This window comes from Silurus meridionalis, chromosome 17, assembly GCF_014805685.1.
Source record: "Silurus meridionalis isolate SWU-2019-XX chromosome 17, ASM1480568v1, whole genome shotgun sequence".
In the NCBI taxonomy this organism is placed as follows: domain Eukaryota; kingdom Metazoa; phylum Chordata; class Actinopteri; order Siluriformes; family Siluridae; genus Silurus; species Silurus meridionalis.
The window spans coordinates 24,012,861-24,031,813 of NC_060900.1; the positions used below are offsets into that span (position 1 = coordinate 24,012,861).

Here is an 18,953-nt window from a genome sequence, read left to right on the forward strand (position 1 = left end):
AAAACAATCAGAAATAATTACATTTATAAGAATTTGAATATATATACATACATACATATGCGCGCACATATATCTGACCCGGAAGTTGTAGTTATATACATCCGGGACAGAGGCTGCTGCTGTCCTCGAGCAGACAGCAAAATGGCTTCTAAGCTGAGCCGGGTTTGGTCCGGTTTGTGCCGGGTTCGGCTTCATTCAGCGCATTTGCGGCGCGGGGTGTCTCAGAGCCGGACCTCGAGCGCCGCTGGAGCGGCGAGCGTGACGGATTTGCAGCCGGCGGCCCACGCGGACGACAGCCACGGACACGCAGAGGTCAACCCGTTCGACAAGGTGCGTTTAACCAGAGACACCATCAGACAGCCCCTCGGTGCAGGTGTAGGTTGATGGAGTTCCGCGCGCTGGCAGGAGACTCAGCGCTTACAGGTTAATCACATTGGACGTTCATCCTGCGTAATGCAGTTGGACCCCCCGTTTAAAGAGGCCAAAACTATTGCTCCAACCGTTTCAGGAGTCATCAAACACGCCCTCATTCAATAACCTGTAACTCATAATGATGACACCGTTATAATACTGTTATTATTTCGATTTGGAGGTTTATTTCTGCACTCTGCACTGATTGGCATTGAGTGATTCTTTAGATCAGCAGCTAGAAAAAGCTTAATCACACTGATGTGCATGTAATGTTTTAAAGACCAGTATTATGTAAGGAGTCTTCAGTGTCAGTGCTTTACAGGACTTTTTTTTTTTAATCTGTCCAACATCTTCAGGGCAGAAGAGTTTTCAGTTTTTTTGCTGCATTTTTCTGTGTCTTCTCAATTTCAAGACAAACAAAGAATCCGTTTATAGCTACTATAACAGAAGCAAGAACAGAGACTAACTTTCGTGTAACTGTAAAGGATAAAAAGTATGACTGTGAGGAATGAAGCACGGAGGGAAACCAATTCACTTCAGGAGACAGTAAAAGTATTGCACCATGTGGTCTCTGATTATTTTCATGCAACACACACACACAATGTTAAATGTAATGATACTCTTTGGGCACTGAAATACACGGATCCAAGGCCCTATTTGGATTGGATTCCTATATATGGGATGTATGGATATATATGGGGTCTTTTCCTGTTTTACAGACGCTCCTTTGCTTTTTTATGTCCATGTCTGATGTCCATGTCATCTGATCAGTCTCATTTTCTTTGCAGATGACCCCTAATGTTGGGTAGGGGTGGGGAGTATTTGATTGATGCAATTAAATGTGTCCTGAAAACACAAAATGAACAGATGCTTTAGAAAAGGGAGAGATTGTATGCAGAGTGTGTGTGGGCCTCCTGCAGAAGAAAATACAATTGTGAAGAAAAAAATTCATTCAACAACATTTATGTATTTATAAATAACAACCTGTTTTACTCCTTTTGTTCAGACAATAGTTTTATCATTTACTGTCATTTTATTATTAAATATTTACATTTGGCAGATGCCCTTATCCAGAGTGACTTTAAATTCTCTTTAAAAAAAAAACTGAGCAGTTAAGGGGTTAGGGCCTTGCTTAGGGGCCCAGCAGTGGCGGCTTGTTCATGCTGGGATTTTGAACTCATGACCTTCTGAGTCCATATCTTACCACTGAGCTGCCACTTCTCCAGCTAAGATGTGGAGGAAAAAAAGGTTAAAACTAAAACCTTTAGTACTGTTGCATTTATATCCAAACAATGAGTTTCAATGTTTGTAACATCAGAAGATGAGAAGTAAACTCTCGTTCCGCTTTAGCTCTAATGAGATTTAGTTTATAGTTTATATTACTGACCCCGTCGAGTTTCAACAGTACTCGAAAATAAAGGAATAAGATGAGAACCTGTCAATTGTTACTGGTGCAATCTTATAAAGCAGGATGCTGAGGGCAGAGTGCACTTATAGGACGTATCATCAACTCTGAAGACACATGAGAAGCATGATGAAATCCATGAATAATCAATGCTGTCATTTGCAAAGACAGACCCCAGACACGCCCTTGTTTTACACAACGCCGTTTACATTTGCGGCATACAGTTTACTATATATTAGTCTATACTATTTATACACCGAGCAGGTGGGGAAGTGGTAGCTCAATAGTTAAAATGCTGGGTATTGCCATCTTGGGCCCTTGAGAGGCCCTTAACCTTCTGTGATCCAGGGGTGCTGTATCATGGCTGACCCCAGGTTCTGAATACAAAAGGTTGCATTATAAAGTATTTAAGAATTCTAGCAGCATCAATATGAAACAATAATTAAGATAAAGGAGTTGAAACCAGATTTGTTACAGAAATCATTTTTAACTCTTTAAAAATGAATTAATTTTAAAAATCACAAGCTTGAATAAGTGACCAGACTTCTCAAAGTCTTAGAAATAATAATGTTGATGATTAAACCTCCACACATATCCAGGATTATAGAGATGGTTTTTGTGGTATGAAAAATAAACCAGCTCCTGGAAAAGGAAGTGTTTAAAGGGGTGCTAATCATTTTTTTTGTTTATAATTTGTCTCCTTTTGCCAGAACCCAGACTACCATGGCTTTTCAGACGACCCATTTGTAGATGAGTGGAACATGAGGTTGGCTTTTTTCTTCGGCATTTCCATGGCCATCGTGGTCGGGGGAACCTTCATCCACTATTTACCAGATCACGGGTAAGCAATGAGCCTCAATGGCAGCTTCACAACGTAATCCTCAGCCTCTGCTAACGAGCTCACGTTAATGTGAGTGCACGTGTGTGTGTGTGTGTGTGTGTGTGTGTGTGTGTGTGTGTGTGTGTGTGTGTGTGTGTGTGTTTTCTGCAATTATGGGGGAAATGTAACAGAATTCAGCGAATGGCGAAAAAAAACCCACTATGGTCTCTGAAGTCTCTTAGATGACATTAAATAAACTTAATCCTGGGTCCTGTTTTTCACTCTGTCCCTTGTCGTAGGATGAGGCAGTGGGCTCGACGGGAAGCCGAGCAGCTCATAGTACTCCGAGAGGCTCAGGGTCTGCCTCTGATGGATGAGAACTACTACGACCCGAGCAAGATCGCCTCCTTCTTCCTCAGACGAGTAAACCATGACCGATCTCTTTCGCCACTCAGTTTCCTCTTCGTTTTTGTTTGACTGTACATTTAATTCTAGTGAAAAACACAATAAAACCTTATGTTATTATCCCGTGTCACATGATCAATTTTTATTTTTAAATTTGAACATTTTGATACTATAATTTGAGTACATATAAATTTTACAGTGCCTGTCAAAAGTTTGGAAACACCTACTGTTTCTATGCAACTAGGTAACTTGCGGTAATATTTACTTTGACCAAACAAATCTATAATTGTACAGATGTTCATTTTCACTGAAAAGTCGTTCCTTCGCATAAATAACACCTTTACACACTCTTGGCATCTGGACAGTTTGTTTAACCAATTATTCAGCTGAGATTTTTTGATATGCCTTTTGTACAACTTGCCAAAGGTGTTGGACATTTTCTTTCTGACCCTGCGATCCAGTTCATCCCAGAGCAGTTCAATAGGATTTTGGTGCAGTGACTGGGTGGGTATCATGATAGATATGATTCCAGCTGATTGTTCTAAATAAGGCTTACAGAGCTCGGACGTACAATTCGACTACTTGTCTTTTTGTATGATGAAGTCAGTTTCAATTAGCTGCAGTCTTGTATGAATGACATGGAGCTGAAGTATGGAATGGTAGGTTCCTTTCACCTGGAATAAGTCTCCATTCGTTCCTACTCCAAAACAACCCAAGACCTTTAGGTTTTCACTGCTATGTTTGACTGTGGCGATGAGGCAGTCTGCTAACATCTCTACTGTTCTCTGTTGTACACAAAGTTCTGTTCGAGACAAAAATGTGGAATTTAGACTAATCTGTCCAGAGAATAAAAATAAATAAATAAAATTAATTGTAAAATAAAATGATTTCTTGTTTTTTAATATTAGTAAGTTGTGTTTTGTATTATTAAAGTAATTAATGTTAAGCACTAAAAAAGTAAACTTAAGGTAAGCAGTTGTTTAACATTACAGATCTAATAAAAAATACAATAAAAGTTTTTATTTATTAAATTTACTATTAACTATTGTACATACTCAAAAACAATTTATGGTATGAAATAAATAAATAAAAATCTAAACTAGTCGAATTGATGAGTTCATGTTTTGTACTTCTCTCTACCTGTTTGTTTTTCCAATGTAAAACCCTGACGGCACTTCCGGTATGTGGACCGCTGTAGCTCTGCTCTGATTGGTCAGAAAGGAACGAAGTCCGACTAGGGGGGCGGGGTCTTTGGGTCGCGAACAGGAAAAGAAAGCGGGAGGACCTTCGACAGCAAAACGGTAAAGATGATCTCTTAAAATTTTTTTTTTTTTGTTATGAACTTATTGAATTAATCGCCAAAGAGACCTATAATATAATGAATAATAAACAACAACCGACAAACTATCGACGTATCGTACACTTTTAAACAACATAACAAATGCGGTAATTAGCAAGGAGGCTAGTTTGGATTCGTTTGTATCCCACCCGTATTTCCTTAAAATCTGCATTCTGTCGTATGATTGGTCAGTGGATCTTACGCGCTAGTTAGACTGTCCAACTGGTGGGCAGCTCCTGAGCGTTTGGCCAATCCGAATGTAGAAGGAGAGATTTCTGAAAATGGGTGGCAAAAAAACAACGGTGCTAATGCTGATTTCCGAAACAAAGTAAATAAAACGAGTCGTAGCGGAATCACGTTAATTTTAAGCTAAAATAGTTTAGTTTACGCTAAAATATTATTTTAATATTACATTATTTCAATCTTTATAATGTTATAATGCTTAAATCGCCTCGTTGGGTTATTTTAGCTTCGTTGGGTTTATTTTAGTACGTTTAGCGAACGTTGTTCCTGTGTTGAAAAGGCAACAAAAGTTTAATAATCAGTGTAAAAATAAGAATTGGTTTTATTTATGTCTGAGGTTAAAAACAAAACTGGTTAGGAACGGCTATACACCCTCCACTTATCTGTCTGCTTATTAAAAATGTCCGAGTTTATGAATATGCAAATTAGGACCGCCCCCTGGACAACCCATATCACAAATATTAGCTATCTTCTAGTAACCTTGCTCAAGTCTCTTACAGGTTGTCATGAATAAGATTTTATTTTAGTTGAATTCTGTAATTTATGTAACAGAAGTCAAATCTGTCCAAATATAACTTAATATATATAAATATATATCACAGCAAATTGCAAGTGTGAAAATGTCCCCGTAATCCACCTTTAGATGAACGTGTAGATTTTGCAAAGAGTTCTCAAATTTGTTCTATTAAAAAAAAAAATACATTTATACAAATATACACATATATATATATATATATATATATATATATATATATATATATATATATATATATATATATATATTCCGTGGACAAAACGACAAGTCGCTTTGCTCTGATGTTCAGATGGCTGCGATTCGCAAGAAGCTGGTGATTGTCGGAGACGGAGCATGTGGAAAGACCTGTCTGCTCATCGTCTTTAGTAAGGACCAGTTTCCTGAGGTCTACGTCCCCACAGTGTTTGAGAATTATGTCGCTGATATCGAGGTAGATGGTAAACAGGTGAGTGATTCAACAAAGGTGTTCGCACTTCTGTTAGCTCGAGTGCAACGTCTGTTGTGCAAAAAAAAAATTTTTAATCTCTTGTGTATGTTAGGTGGAGCTGGCACTGTGGGACACAGCAGGACAGGAAGACTACGACAGACTGAGGCCACTCTCTTACCCTGACACTGATGTCATCCTCATGTGCTTCTCCATTGACAGCCCTGACAGTCTGGGTGAGTCCATCAAACACAACTGCGCATTCGAACACACTTGACCTGGAAGTTTACACACTTTGGCACCAGAAATTGATTTAAGGAGTATATAATAATGGTTAATTGTTGTCTTTAAGATTGTGTATTTTTCAGTTAGATTCAGTCTGTGGGGCTCTGACTCTCAGTTTGCTTTGGTTTTTGGCTCATTTTCAGTCTTTGTAGCCTTAACAATATTTGAGTTTCTGATTTTTAATCTTGTGTTGAGTTCCAGTCTTTTGATCTTTTATTTATAGTCTTTTGGCTTCTAACATTTGGGTATTCACAGTTTGAGGCACTGACTCATGGTTAGTTTGACCATCTATAGGTTTGATTCTTTGTTATTCTTGGTCTCTGAGGTTCCGACTCTTGGTTATTCCCAGTCCTTGGTGTTCTGGCTCTTGTTTAGTCCGAGGATCTGATGCTTTTTTATTTCCCCAGTTTTAGGAGTTCTGGGGCTTGGTTCTGTCTATTAGTTATTGCTCCTGTCATAAAGTTATTACCAGTCTCTTGGGATCTTCCACTTGATTACACCCATTCTCATTGGATAGTTCTAGTCCATTGGTTTTACACTCTGTTAGGCTAAGCTTAGGCTAGGCCAAGCTTAGACTATTGTCTCAGTGTTTAATTATACTTATTGTATTTTTCTCCTTACAGAGAACATTCCAGAGAAATGGACCCCAGAGGTTAAGCATTTCTGTCCGAATGTTCCCATCATCTTGGTGGGAAACAAAAAGGACCTTCGGAATGACGAACACACCCGGAGAGAGCTTGCCAAAATGAAACAGGTCATTACCGATCAGTGGAACTTTTTGAGTACGATATTTAAGATTGATGAACTTAAAGCTCATTTTGCTATGCTAATTTTAGTCAACAGTGTTATCTTTCTTTCATGAACAGGAGCCTGTTAAAGGAGAAGAGGGCAGAGACATGGCCAACCGCATCAACGCCTCCGGCTATCTAGAGTGTTCTGCCAAAACTAAAGATGGTGTGCGGGAAGTGTTTGAAATGGCCACAAGGGCGGCGCTGCAGGCCAAGAAACGTAGCAAGAAGAATGCTTGTGCTCTTCTATAAAGGAAGATAAGGGAATAACAAGGGAGTATGGGAGGGAGGGACAGATATACAGACCATTGATAGGGAAAAATGCAGAAGTGAGGGGAGGGAAGGGTGGAAAGAGAGTAAAAGTGAGTGTCCCCGGGGGTAAGATAAACAGCTGGGGGGGGCAAAGCAGGCCAAAGAGAGTGGGGTAACAATGTAAAAGGGATTGAGCCGTTTTTCCTCCCCTTGCTGTTCCTATAGCAACGCTCATGAGTTTGAGAACAGTCATGTGCTTCCATCAGCTGTTTAGAACCATAATGGATGGAAGGAATCATGTGGTCTATTTCATTTGGAGAACTGCTCATTTTACACACACACACACTCACTCACGCAAAACACACTCACACACACACACACAATAGTGGTGTTTAACATGATCAGTGCTGTAGTCTTGCACACTCTGAAGTACACTCAGTAATTTGGAGGTTTATTCACTCCAGAGTCAAGCGCATTTAGCCGTAACAATACTAACACCTCACTTTTTTATACGCTCGATTATGTACTGTAACAAAAGCTGTTTCAGGTCGATTAGAGCGAAGAAACTCGAACCTGCAGCTCCAGATGTTCACCGTCTGTCCACTGTTTCAGCTGTAAGGACACCGTGTCTCAGAGTTTTATATTATATATATATATATTATATATTTCTATATATTTTCCCTGGTGTTTTTTACTTCCTGTCTGTGCTTTAACAGTTACACGACATTCTGATGGCTTTTTCTGTATCACTTTCATCACCTTTTTATCCTACAAAACAATGTTTTAAGATTTTAAGATAGTTAGAAACAAATCAGGATTTTTTTCCCCCCAGAGTTCTTTAATACCATACTATTAAAACACATGATTTCTGGTGTTTTTTTCCAATTTGTTATTAAATGAAAAGATTTTGACACGTCTTTTTGTATACAAAAGCAGATGGAAAATAAACTGTGTAACCCGGTCACCTTGTACTCTAGTTTTATTTCAGTCTTGGTTTTGGAGTTTGATTCTGAGGTTAATATTTTGCAGCAGTGTGTTTTTCGGTTAGAGTGAGGAAATCCCTTGTGTCCTATAATGATCTGTGCAGCCCAGCGACAAACTCCTGATAAAATGGCTCTGGAAAAAAAAAAGTTCATAAATGGCGTTAGAGACGAGGTGTAAGCTCAGATAAAAAAAAATAAAAATAAAATAACGTGACAAAGTGAGTTTTACATGGGGACATGAGGTTAACATGCTAGCATGAATCTCATACTCATGCTAATCTGATGTTAAATGACTCTAGTCTCACTCTAATCACATGAAAACTGTAATAATAAATCTCATGCTAACATTAAGTTCATGCTAATCCGTTTAACCCACCTGAGTCTGGTTCAATGACTGAGTGTCTGATGAGGAAATCCAGCACCACCATGGCACAATTTGGCTTAAACTCCTCACTTATGACCAGTTCCTTTACCTTTACACAAACACACACACACACAAAAATCATGCAGATGAAATGCTTGTGTTACAAACCAAGTAGTTTTTAAATATCCATCTACAAAAGCATCACCTTGTCAAGATTTTTCAATGCACTCTGTTGTGTAAATTGCTGTAATGTTTAACAATTGAACATTCCTGGAAGATGTACGTGAGTTGGCCAAAAGTATGTGCACCTATGACCATCAAATGCTCCATAAAAGCATGCTTGTTGGAGTCAAATAACTCTCCCGCACAGAACCCTGACGTCCTCGACCCCATATTGGAATGAACTGGAACTGGCACCTCCTCAACATCCTAACATCAGTGTTTGATCTCACAAATGCTCTTGTAGCTGAATGAACACTAATTCCCATACCCATGCCCAAAGATCTAGTGGAAAGCCATCATAGAAATATGTAAAAGCTTATTAGAACAGCAAAGGTGAAATAAATCTGCCCAAATGTGTAAGAAATGGGTCAGGGGTGCACAAAAGTTTGGCCGTGTAGTGTATTAAAGATGTTGTAACCTTGTCGATGGGGTAGAAATAAAACTCCTGCACTTCTCCGTCTCCAATCTGAGGTTTAAAATCGATCGGGAGCTCCAAATCAAACACAAACTGGCACTCAGGGAACACGCCCTCGTCATCCTCGTACGTGTAGCTGGAGAGTAAAGATGTTATTAAGGCACCGAATATCTACAAAACCCTGACAAGAACCCCAAGAATCAAGGCTGCCTGAACCCTGAGAATCAAATCTGTCTGCTTCTACTGGTTTTATAAATATCTATACATAAAACAAAAGATCTAATCCGTTACACCTGTAGCCGTGGTTACCAAAATGGTTAGGGCAAGAGAGGAAAATCAGGATGACATACCTGATGGTTCCTACAGGTCGTGCTTTCTCTGCCAGTGTTGGAGGGATGCACGCTTCCTCCTCACACTCTTTCACCAATGTGTATTTAACACTGCAACCGGCTGCTAGCCCTCCTGCTGCCTATACACACACACACACGTGTTCTGAGACTTGTTTTAATTCATGCTAACAATGCAACAATTTAATTCTTATCATGCTAATAGTACCCGTTTATATCTCAGGGTAAAATATCCAAATCTCATACTAACATTATTCCAATCTTTGGCTAAACTCACACTAATCTCATGCCAACACTATTCCAACCTCATGGAAAGATTACTCCAAAAATATGCTAATCTCATATTAAATGCCTCAGGCTAATCTCACACACTGCTGTAATCTCATGCTATGTTGACATAGTCGAGGACATGTGTTTGTATTTGTGTGTATGTGTGTACCAGATTGTCCAGTTTTCCAGGATACGTTTGTTTAGTGTTGGACCTCCTCCCGAGCCACATGCTCAGTTTACCATCTCCATCTCGGCTGAATCCATTAACGTGGACACCGTAACGCTTCACCCCGAACAGACCTGTGCCATGATACACACAAAACATTTGACAGTGATTAGCTCAAACCGAGTTAATAGAAAACCGCTATAATGTTGTTTTACATTTTCTTGAAATGTTTTGTTTTATTTAGTATTTATACTTCAGTTTCAAAAAGCACTGAAAAAAATGTACTCTAAAATGAAAACAATCAGTGAAGAGTTCAGGGTGTGTGGCCTATGAACACGTACTCGTCGCTGCTCTTTCCATGTGCATCAGTGGGGCATCACAGAACTTTGGCATAACTGCATATTTCTACAGAAAAAAGTGATGCAGAAACATCATCAGTTTATCACTTGAGCAGTGTAAAAAACAGAACTTTTAAAATCCTTCAGTAAACAGGCAAAAGCTATAAAGAACAGTTCAGATTACGACGAAGGTCTCAGATTACAGAGGAAATCTCAGATTAGGAAAAACAGTTTGTATTTGAAAGAATATTTCAGATTACAAAGACCAGTCTAGATATCATAGATGAACTCAGAAGAACATCTCAGATGATAAAGAACAGCTGTATATCATGAAGACATTACCCAGAACGTATCAAATTACAGAGAACAGTTCAGACTATAAAAATGTTTTAGACTATAACAAATAATAGTTCAGATTACAAAGAACCTCTCAGATCACATAGAGTACATTATGATATGGAGAACCTCTTAGATTATACAGACCATCTTGTCTAACCTGAAGTACTCAACCATATTACATATTAGACTCCAGGTAACATCTGCAATTATGTGGGAAATTTCAGTTTGCAAATATTTAAAACTGAAATATTATATGAAACAGAAAACTGTAGATTATATGGAACATCAGGTTGTGGATTATATCATAAAGATGATAAAGTATAATTTATATTACAAAGAACAGCTCAGATTATGAAGGAGATCCGAGATAACCAAAACCATCTGAAATCATGCAGAAGAACATTTAAGGCTCCAGAGATTGTTTGAGACTATAAAAAAAAGATCTCGAACAAAAATATACAGAAAGCATTTTATATTAAAATGCTGAAACCCAAAGATTAGGTTTTTGGGAAATATTCATGGCTCTCACCTCATTTCTCCACCCCTTTAGACACATAAACTCCGCCTCCTCTCTGAGCGCCTGCAGAACAACCTCCACTGCCTGCGTCCTTTGTTCGTAGGTGTCCAATGTGGGACAGAGCTCCACCGCGCCCCCTACTGTGCAGAACACCTCCGGGTAACGCCGCAGCACTGACGCCACGTTTGGCCGAATCCAGCCGACCTGCTGACCTCCAACTTCAAACCGCAGACATTTCTCTAAACTTGAACCTGCATAAATGAAACGAACAAATAAACAAAAACATAAATGACATTTATTCACACGTAAATTTAATCACATGGGATTCATTCAGATTAAAATTTAGTATTAAAATTTTGAGGTAAATGTTCATTCCAAAATCCAGGATTGTGTTCGGAATCCAGAGTTGTGACTTCACTCAGCAAATAAAGCCAAGTTGTTCCAGGACATATCCCATAAACAGAAATGGGCATGATTTATGATACATGTATTTCAAATGCTTGTTTAAAATATAAAATACTATTTTGTATTTGATATAGTTGATGCAAATGACTTCATATTTTGTATCCAAATACTTTAGTGTTTTGTATTTTTAAAATTCTGTGTAAGAAGTCTACATGATGACATCATAAAAATGTAGCCTCTGATTGGTGCCCACTCAGTATTTTGCCCAGACTTGAGATCAGAAAAGAAAATGTATCCATATGAAAGAAGGTGGTGAAGAAACGTGCAGCTGCCAGCTTTCAAATTGGTCTCTAATGATTCATAAATAAATATTTGATTGCCGAATATTGTAATTCAAGTAGCTGTTTAGTAGGATCATGATTTTGCATCCCATTTCATGAATGTCTACCTGACACATAACATATTATTATATTTATAATATTACAATTACAAATATTTATATTTGAATAATAATCAAATGACTCATTAGTTGTCAACTACCTGCTATGAATGCAGGTGCCATCAGTCGTCTTCTTATGAATGACTTGTTTGTCATTGAGTCGGTGTTGCTGATGCAAAGTATCCCTTCATTACCAAACACCAAGTAACTGAATTAGGATACAATTAAGAGTCATTCATAAAGTGTTAAACATTAAAATGTTGGTTACTTTAAAACTAACCTTCATCTGGGAGATCACAGGGATTATGTATGTGGATATTTAATCAGTTAACTGGTTGCACATGTCAGATTTATTGCATGACTCGACCTGAGACAAGCTGTTGCTATTAAACATTGTTTTCTTAATAAACTGAGTTGGTGTAATGGTGAAGGAACAGATCAAAAAGGTCAATTGATAGAAGGTTTATGAAGAAATTGGCACTTAGCAGTTTTCTCAATCTATGTGTCCAGTGTGTACAGTGCTTTCAGGACGTTTTCACAGCGCTTCACTTTTTTTTTACTTTTTGTTATGTTACAGTCTTATTCTAAAATGGATTAAATTAATTAATTTCCTCAAAATTCTACAAAGAATACACCATAATGACAACACGAGAGAAGTGTATTTGAAATCTTTGCACATTTAAAAAAAAATAAATAAATAAATAAAAGAGTATATATTGCACTATATTGCCAAAAGTATTGGGTCACATGACCTTTACTGCTACATGTGGTTCTTTTACCAAACTGTTACCTCAAAGCTGGAGGCACTCAATTGTACAGGACGTCTTTAGATGCGCTAAAATACTATTTCGCATTCACTTGAACTTGGAAACCCAAAACCTGTTCCAGCATCGCAATGCCCATGTGCACAAAATGAGCTCCTTGAAGATCTGCTTTACATGCTTTGGAGAGAAAGATCTTGAGTGGCCTGCTATAGAGTTCTGATCTCATCCCTACTGAACACCTTCGGGATAAATGTGAACACTGACTGCACCCCAGGCCTCCTGACCTACATCAATACCTGACTTTCATAACACCCTTGTGTCTGATGAACACAAATATCCATAAGCAAACTCCAAAATCTAGTGGAACATCTTCCCAGAAGAGTGAAGGGAATTATAAGAGCAATTGGGACTAAATGTGGAATGCAATGTTTAAAATCACATACCATACTTATGACCAGGTGACCCAATACTTTTGGCAATGTAGTGTAAGTATTTAAAGTCTTTGCTCAATACTTTATTAAAGCACCCGTGGCACCATTTACAGCCTGAAGTCTTTTTGAGTTGGATGCTTCAAGCTTGGCACAGGTTTTTTTGGGCAGTTTCTCCCATTCTTCTTTGCAGAACCTCTCAAGCTCCATCAGGTTGGATGGAGAGCGTTGGTGCACGGCCATTTTCAGATCTCGCCAGAGATGTTTAATTGGGTTCAAGTCTGGGCTCTGGCTGGACATTTAGGGACATTCACAGAGTCGTCCTGTAGCCACTCCTTTGTTATCTTAGCTGTGTGCTTTGGGTCGTAGTCCTGTTGGAAGATGAAAGGACACCCCATTCTGAGGTTCAGAGCACTCTGGAGCAGGCATTCATCAAGTATGTCTCTGTACATTGCTGAACATCCTGACTAGTCTCCCAGTTTCTGCTGCTGAAAAACATGGTACGGTATTGGCCAGGTGCCTGTTTTCCCCTAGACTTGACGCTTGCCATTTAGGCCAAAGAGTTCCATTTCAGTTTCTCATGGACTCAGAGTCTTACAGGTGCCTTTTTGGCAAACTCCAGGTGGGCCAACATGTGCCTTTTACTGAGCTTCCATCTGGTCATTTCACCATACAGGCCTGATTGGTGGAGTGCTGCAGAGATGGTTGTTCTTCTGGAAGGTTCTCCTCTCTCCACAGAGCTTAAGCCCTTTCAGAGTAACCTTCAGGTTCTTGGTCACCCCACTGACTAAATCACTTCTCAGATCTCTGTCTCAATACAATCCTGTCTCAGAGGTCTACAGACAATTCCTTGGACTTCATGGCTTGCTTTGTGCTCTGACATGCACTGTGAACTGTGGGACCTCATACAGACAGGTGTGTGCCTTTCCATATCATGTCCAATCAAATGAATTTCCACAGGTGAACTCCAGTCAAGTTGCAGAAACATCTCAAGGATGATCAGTGGAAACAGGATGCACCTGAGCTTTGGCCATCTCTAGTGTATAACAATCTCAGTGTTCAGTGTGTGTGTGTGTGTCTTAGATACCGAGTCTAGAAAGGATCATTAATCATAAATAATGAAAAATTAGTTTCAATCACTGAGCAGTGAGTAAACAATAAGTATAGTGATTTGAAAAACACAATGTTTTCGGTTCACTGGTTTATTCTGCATCCCATCTGAAGGACCTTTTTGGTGGCTTTAATATCGCCTGATGTTAAAAAAAGAAAAAATAAATAAAAAGGCTTGAATAAGAAATACTCAATCTGAATAAAAAATATTTTTTTAACAACGATATGTAATTGTTCTTTTATTTTTGGATGTGTATATAAAAAAAACGGATAAAAATAAATTGTGGAATAAGGGAATTTAATTATAAGCATTTTCTAGGATAAAATAATACATTGTGTTTTTATATATTTCGTGGTTTATTTATTCGTTATTAAAAGTAGAACGACATATTTATGTATCTACAGCCGCCGACAGAAACCGGAAGTCCAGGCGGGTGCAAGATATTCGGCGTTACAGTAAAACGTTACAACACCGCCCGGGATACACACCTGGCAAATAAAAGCTGTTCATCCGGCGGAGAAGCTGTAGGGTCTTTTCCGACCACGACAACAACGTCGTGTTCATCGTCAGGCCTTTCGTTGATTCCTACACTAATAAATTGATAATAAAATCCTTTTTTTAAAGCCAATGAGCGATAGAATGAGTGACAAGACTGAAAACTCTTAACTCACAGCAGACGCCATTTTCAGTCCAGCTACAGTGAACATGAATGACCACCAGGCGGCGACAAAATAGACATGGTGTTTGATTCAAAAAGGAAGAAAGCAAATTGCGTTGATGTCACATTTACATTACAGCACAGTGAAATTAGTTTTCTTCAGTTTATTTGGAAGCTGAGGTCAGCCTTTATGCAGCACCCCTGCAGCAGAGAGGGTTAAGGGCCTTGCTCAAGGGCCCAACACTGGCAGCTTAGTAACTCAAAGCCATAACCATTAAGCTACCACCTTCCAAGAATCACAAATAATCTATAATTTACATGTACATTTATGGCATTTGGAAGACGCCCTTATCCATAGCAAAAATGTTTCTCATTCATACAGCTTTGAGGTTAAGGGCCTTGCTCAGGGACCAGGAGTGGCAGCTTGGTGTGGCTGGGATTTGAACTCACACCCCTCAGATCTAAATCCAATGCCTTAACCACTAAGCACAATATTAAATAGTAGACTTTCTGAATCTCTAGATTTTCTATAAAATCATGTCTCGTGTTCTATTTGATTGATTAAAACCCATCCCGCTTTAGATCAATCACAAAATACACATTAACTAGCATGGTTAGCTGGCTAGCTTGTTGCTAATTGAAAATGGAGGCCTCCCTAATTATATCTTTTTCGCGAAAAAGGTGAAAAACGATGCAATTTACTGCTTACAATGAATTTGAATGTTGTGAAAGCTAATTTCAGCTAGCACGTACGTTATAGCAGCTATAAACAGTTATTCTCTCATTAGACTTGTTTTTTGTTTAGATGCTAATAAGATAAAAAATATACAGTTTGCATATTCACGTTTCTAAAATGTACAGATTTATGACTTACTGTTAAAAAGCACTGACACTGGAGACTCTTTATATAAAGGTTAAATATATGTATCCTCGAAGATAACACTCCACAATTTATGTGGTAAAAATCCTGACATGTACATGACTTTTTTCTTTTACTAATTATTTTAGGCAGAGGTGGCAAAAGTACACACATCCTTCAGTTAAGTAGAAGTAAAAATACTCATGTTTAAAAAATACTCGGGGGAAAAGTTTAAGCACCGACTAAACCTTTTCACTCTAGTAAAGTAAAGAAGTTTGGGCTCTGACATGTACTTAAGTAAAAAGAAGCGATAACTACTACCTGTTTTAGTGTCACGCTGGTAACTGCACGCCACGTCATATTAATATTAGGGCCGACAATTGCTTAAATATTTAATCGTGCTGTTCTAAATGTATCCTAAAATAATACTTTTCAATTTTTTAATACTCTAATCAACATGAGCATTAGCAAATATTGATGCTTTATGCAAATGCATGTTGATTATTCGTGAAACCAAACTCAACATAGAGCATGAAGAAATGTAAATGTTTTAAAGTAATTATGATGTTTTAAATGATCAGGACACCAAACGAAACCTTTGCTATGTTTCCACACGGGCGGTTAATCAGGTGTTACCTAAATAGTAGGCATTGCGAGCTTTTTATACATATATTTATTATGTATGTGAGGCAAATATTCACTGAGATTCAGTGTTTTATTTGTGTGTCTGTGAAGAGAGACGACAGAGATGGCAGAGAGCGCCCTCTGTCTGTTTTCTTTATTTTATAAAATCACAACGTTTTACTGTTATTATGAGTGTGTACAAATAAAAGTAGACTTTTTACAGGTTTAAATGATGTATTGCTCTTGTCTGTGCAATCAAAAAGGCTGTAATTTATGTTAATTTTGCGTTATGAGGAAAAAATGCTACAAAACGAGCCAGTGCGTTTGTCGACCCCCAGAGGGATAATTGTGTGCGTCGTGGCAGAGTTTGGTGCTGATTTGAGACTTGGCGCATCCGTAAAACAAATGTCTACTGATTAAAAATGATTTTCCGGAGAAGCTTATTTATTTATTTTTTACATTTGAGCAAAGAAAAGACATTGTGAATAAATGTGTGTTGCACTGTAGGTTTTAATTTCGCCTCTTTTACATTTATTTATTTATTTATTTATTTATTTATTTATTTATTTATTTATTTATTTATTTATTTATATTTTTATTTAAAATGGTCAAACAGAAATGCACCCTGCATTAATCGTGCGTTAATAAAACCAGTGCTGTTAAAATGAATTTGCATTTTGACAGCCTTAATTAATATATTAACACAAAACGAATTTACAATTTTGTTACCTAATAAATGTATTCAGGCTGAACATCCACCGTCTAAAAGACAAGCAGAGCAAAGATAATGTTGATCAGGTGATCAGGAATGTCTCTGTTCTCAGTCATGTTTACATCACTGACTCCCTCTGTCTCATCCACGTTAACCCCAAACTTCTTGTTGCCTTCTGCCTGCTTATTATTAGCTTCATAAACTAGTCTATGTCTGTGGTGTGTGAGGGCCAGGAAATGATACACCAGTGGATTGAAAAAGCCGCGCAATGACAGGAAACAGGTTAATGGTCTGAAAATGGTGCAGTGAGAAGAAAAATATTGACATTTCACCAAATAGATCAAAACTAAATTAACGAGTCTGTTTTGGAAAAAGTTGTCAGAAAAATAAATAGTGACGTAAAGTACTAATACCAGAAAAATCTACTTAAGTACAGTAACAAAGTATTTGTACTTCTTTATTTCCCACCTCTTATTTTAGGCAGTTATTTTTTAGGATTTTAGGCAGTTATTATGATTAGTGTTAAGATTCACTCTGAAGATGGCTGACTCAGAGAGTCTCATCTCACTAGCTCTTGTTCAGTTTTCTTTAATACACAGTTAATAATTATTAGAATAATTGTATTTAATGCTAAAGTGAGAGTGTGTGTAGATATGAGCAGAGTCTGAGGTTTGAGCTCTGTCTCTAGTCACTCCTCCACAATTTGCGATGTTTATTTTGGCTGTGAAAAATTCGTCCTCATGTGAGCTCAGTTGTATTTTGGACATGTCTGGCTCCAACAACTATATATATGTATGGTGTGTGTGTGTGTGTGTGTGTGTAGATCAACCTTGGAGCCAGTGATTCACACTTAATAGACAAACAGTGTGGTGTCAGCCCAAAAGCCTTCCAAACACATCCTACAGATTCTGGTCATGTTTATTATAGAAATGTAAGGTTTTGTTTGTAAACTGACATGTTGAGAATATGTTAAAGACAGACAGACAGACAGACAGACAGACAGGAAGCAGCCGGAGACTGTGTACATGTTCTCTATTTAATGTCTTTAATTTTGAATTGAACAACAGGAAGTGAAGCAGTTAGCTAATAAAATCTAGCTAAAATAAGCAAAGGCTAAATATATGATTTTAAAAGACAATTCTGGATAGAAAAGGCAGAAAATAGAGCATGTGTATGTAGTGACACTTTGCTAACTATTTGATTTAGCACTCCAGGTCCATTGACTGCTAAAAAGTGCCCCATGAGATTTAATAAGTTATCTCTGTCAATTTATGTAGTAAAATTAAATCTTAATATCCAGTATTAAAAGCACTATACAAATAAAATGTAATTGAATAAAGTCACTTTACACCTTTGAGGTTGTCTGATTTTTCTTCAGTAAGTAAAGGTATAGACCACTGCCTTTAACACAAACACTCACCTTTAAATATAGACTGAACAATGAAACTGCATTTTTCATCTTATTATGCAGGCAAATGAATTATCATGCAAAATAAAAACCTATATATATATATATATATATATATATATATATATATATATATATATATATATATATATATATATATATACATACATATGTTATACACTCGACACTTATACACACTCAGACACATAATATACAATCATAAAGACTATATATTCATATACTTATACAAACAATATATACCGCGAAGGTAGTGTAGGTAGATCGCATGATTTAAAAAAAAAAAAGATATTTATTTATGCATTTTTATAGTAGGTAGATTATTTTGACTTGGTAAAAAGTGTGTGCACCCCTGCTATACATTATACACATTCATACACACTCATACACACTGAAGTACAATTAGGCCCAAATGTCTAAGTGCTGTAGCAGGAAGTGTCTTTACTTTCTCCTGTCATATTTATGTAAATCAAACTGTGGTTTGCTCAGAGAAACACTGTTTTCATACAGGAATTTCACACACACACACACACACACACACACACACACACACACACACAAAGCTGCCCTTTCACTGCCATGTGTGTGTGTGTGTGTGTGTGTGTGTGTGTGTGTGGGTGTGTGTTTTTCAATGCAACTTCACTTTAACCGTTATCCGC

The 18,953-nt window shown here is 37.7% G+C and overlaps 3 protein-coding genes across 3 annotated transcripts; 2 read left to right on the forward strand and 1 right to left on the reverse strand.

Moving 5' to 3' along the window:
- Positions 1-84: 84 nt before the first annotated feature.
- ndufb11 (NADH:ubiquinone oxidoreductase subunit B11) lies at positions 85-3,161 on the forward strand. The gene is made up of 3 exons (XM_046870968.1): positions 85-330; positions 2,527-2,657; positions 2,936-3,161. Exons 1-3 carry the CDS (start codon positions 142-144, stop codon positions 3,111-3,113), a joined length of 498 nt encoding a protein of 165 aa, XP_046726924.1. The 5' UTR covers positions 85-141; the 3' UTR covers positions 3,114-3,161.
- Positions 3,162-4,239: 1,078 nt separating this feature from the next.
- Positions 4,240-7,868, forward strand: rhoaa (ras homolog gene family, member Aa). Its single transcript, XM_046870969.1, has 5 exons — positions 4,240-4,342; positions 5,448-5,603; positions 5,698-5,818; positions 6,491-6,621; positions 6,734-7,868. Exons 2-5 carry the CDS (start codon positions 5,448-5,450, stop codon positions 6,905-6,907), a joined length of 582 nt encoding a protein of 193 aa, XP_046726925.1. The 5' UTR covers positions 4,240-4,342; the 3' UTR covers positions 6,908-7,868.
- On the reverse strand, positions 7,869-14,714 carry tpk2 (thiamin pyrophosphokinase 2). The gene is made up of 8 exons (XM_046870967.1): positions 14,504-14,714; positions 10,881-11,119; positions 10,016-10,079; positions 9,678-9,808; positions 9,242-9,360; positions 8,895-9,027; positions 8,267-8,363; positions 7,869-8,023 (listed from the first exon to the last, which is right to left on the reverse strand). The coding sequence occupies exons 1-8, from the start codon at positions 14,577-14,579 to the stop codon at positions 7,977-7,979; spliced, it is 906 nt and encodes a 301-aa protein (XP_046726923.1). The 5' UTR covers positions 14,580-14,714; the 3' UTR covers positions 7,869-7,976.
- Positions 14,715-18,953: the final 4,239 nt, after the last annotated feature.

Excerpts from the sequence above, each read along its gene's own strand:
- ndufb11 (XM_046870968.1), top strand. The coding sequence starts at position 142 with ATGGCTTCTAAGCTGAGCCGGGTTTGGTCCGGTTTGTGCCGGGTTCGG. Across the intron at positions 331-2,526 it reads AGGTCAACCCGTTCGACAAG|AACCCAGACTACCATGGCTT; the intron begins GTGCGTTTAACC and ends TCCTTTTGCCAG. Across the intron at positions 2,658-2,935 it reads CACTATTTACCAGATCACGG|GATGAGGCAGTGGGCTCGAC; the intron begins GTAAGCAATGAG and ends CCCTTGTCGTAG.
- rhoaa (XM_046870969.1), top strand. The coding sequence starts at position 5,448 with ATGGCTGCGATTCGCAAGAAGCTGGTGATTGTCGGAGACGGAGCATGT. Across the intron at positions 5,604-5,697 it reads TCGAGGTAGATGGTAAACAG|GTGGAGCTGGCACTGTGGGA; the intron begins GTGAGTGATTCA and ends TGTGTATGTTAG. Across the intron at positions 5,819-6,490 it reads TGACAGCCCTGACAGTCTGG|AGAACATTCCAGAGAAATGG; the intron begins GTGAGTCCATCA and ends TTCTCCTTACAG.
- tpk2 (XM_046870967.1), bottom strand. The coding sequence starts at position 14,579 with ATGAACACGACGTTGTTGTCGTGGTCGGAAAAGACCCTACAGCTTCTC. Across the intron at positions 9,361-9,677 it reads CTGGAAAACTGGACAATCTG|GCAGCAGGAGGGCTAGCAGC; the intron begins GTACACACATAC and ends GTGTGTGTATAG. Across the intron at positions 8,364-8,894 it reads ATTTCTACCCCATCGACAAG|GTAAAGGAACTGGTCATAAG; the intron begins GTTACAACATCT and ends GTTTGTGTAAAG.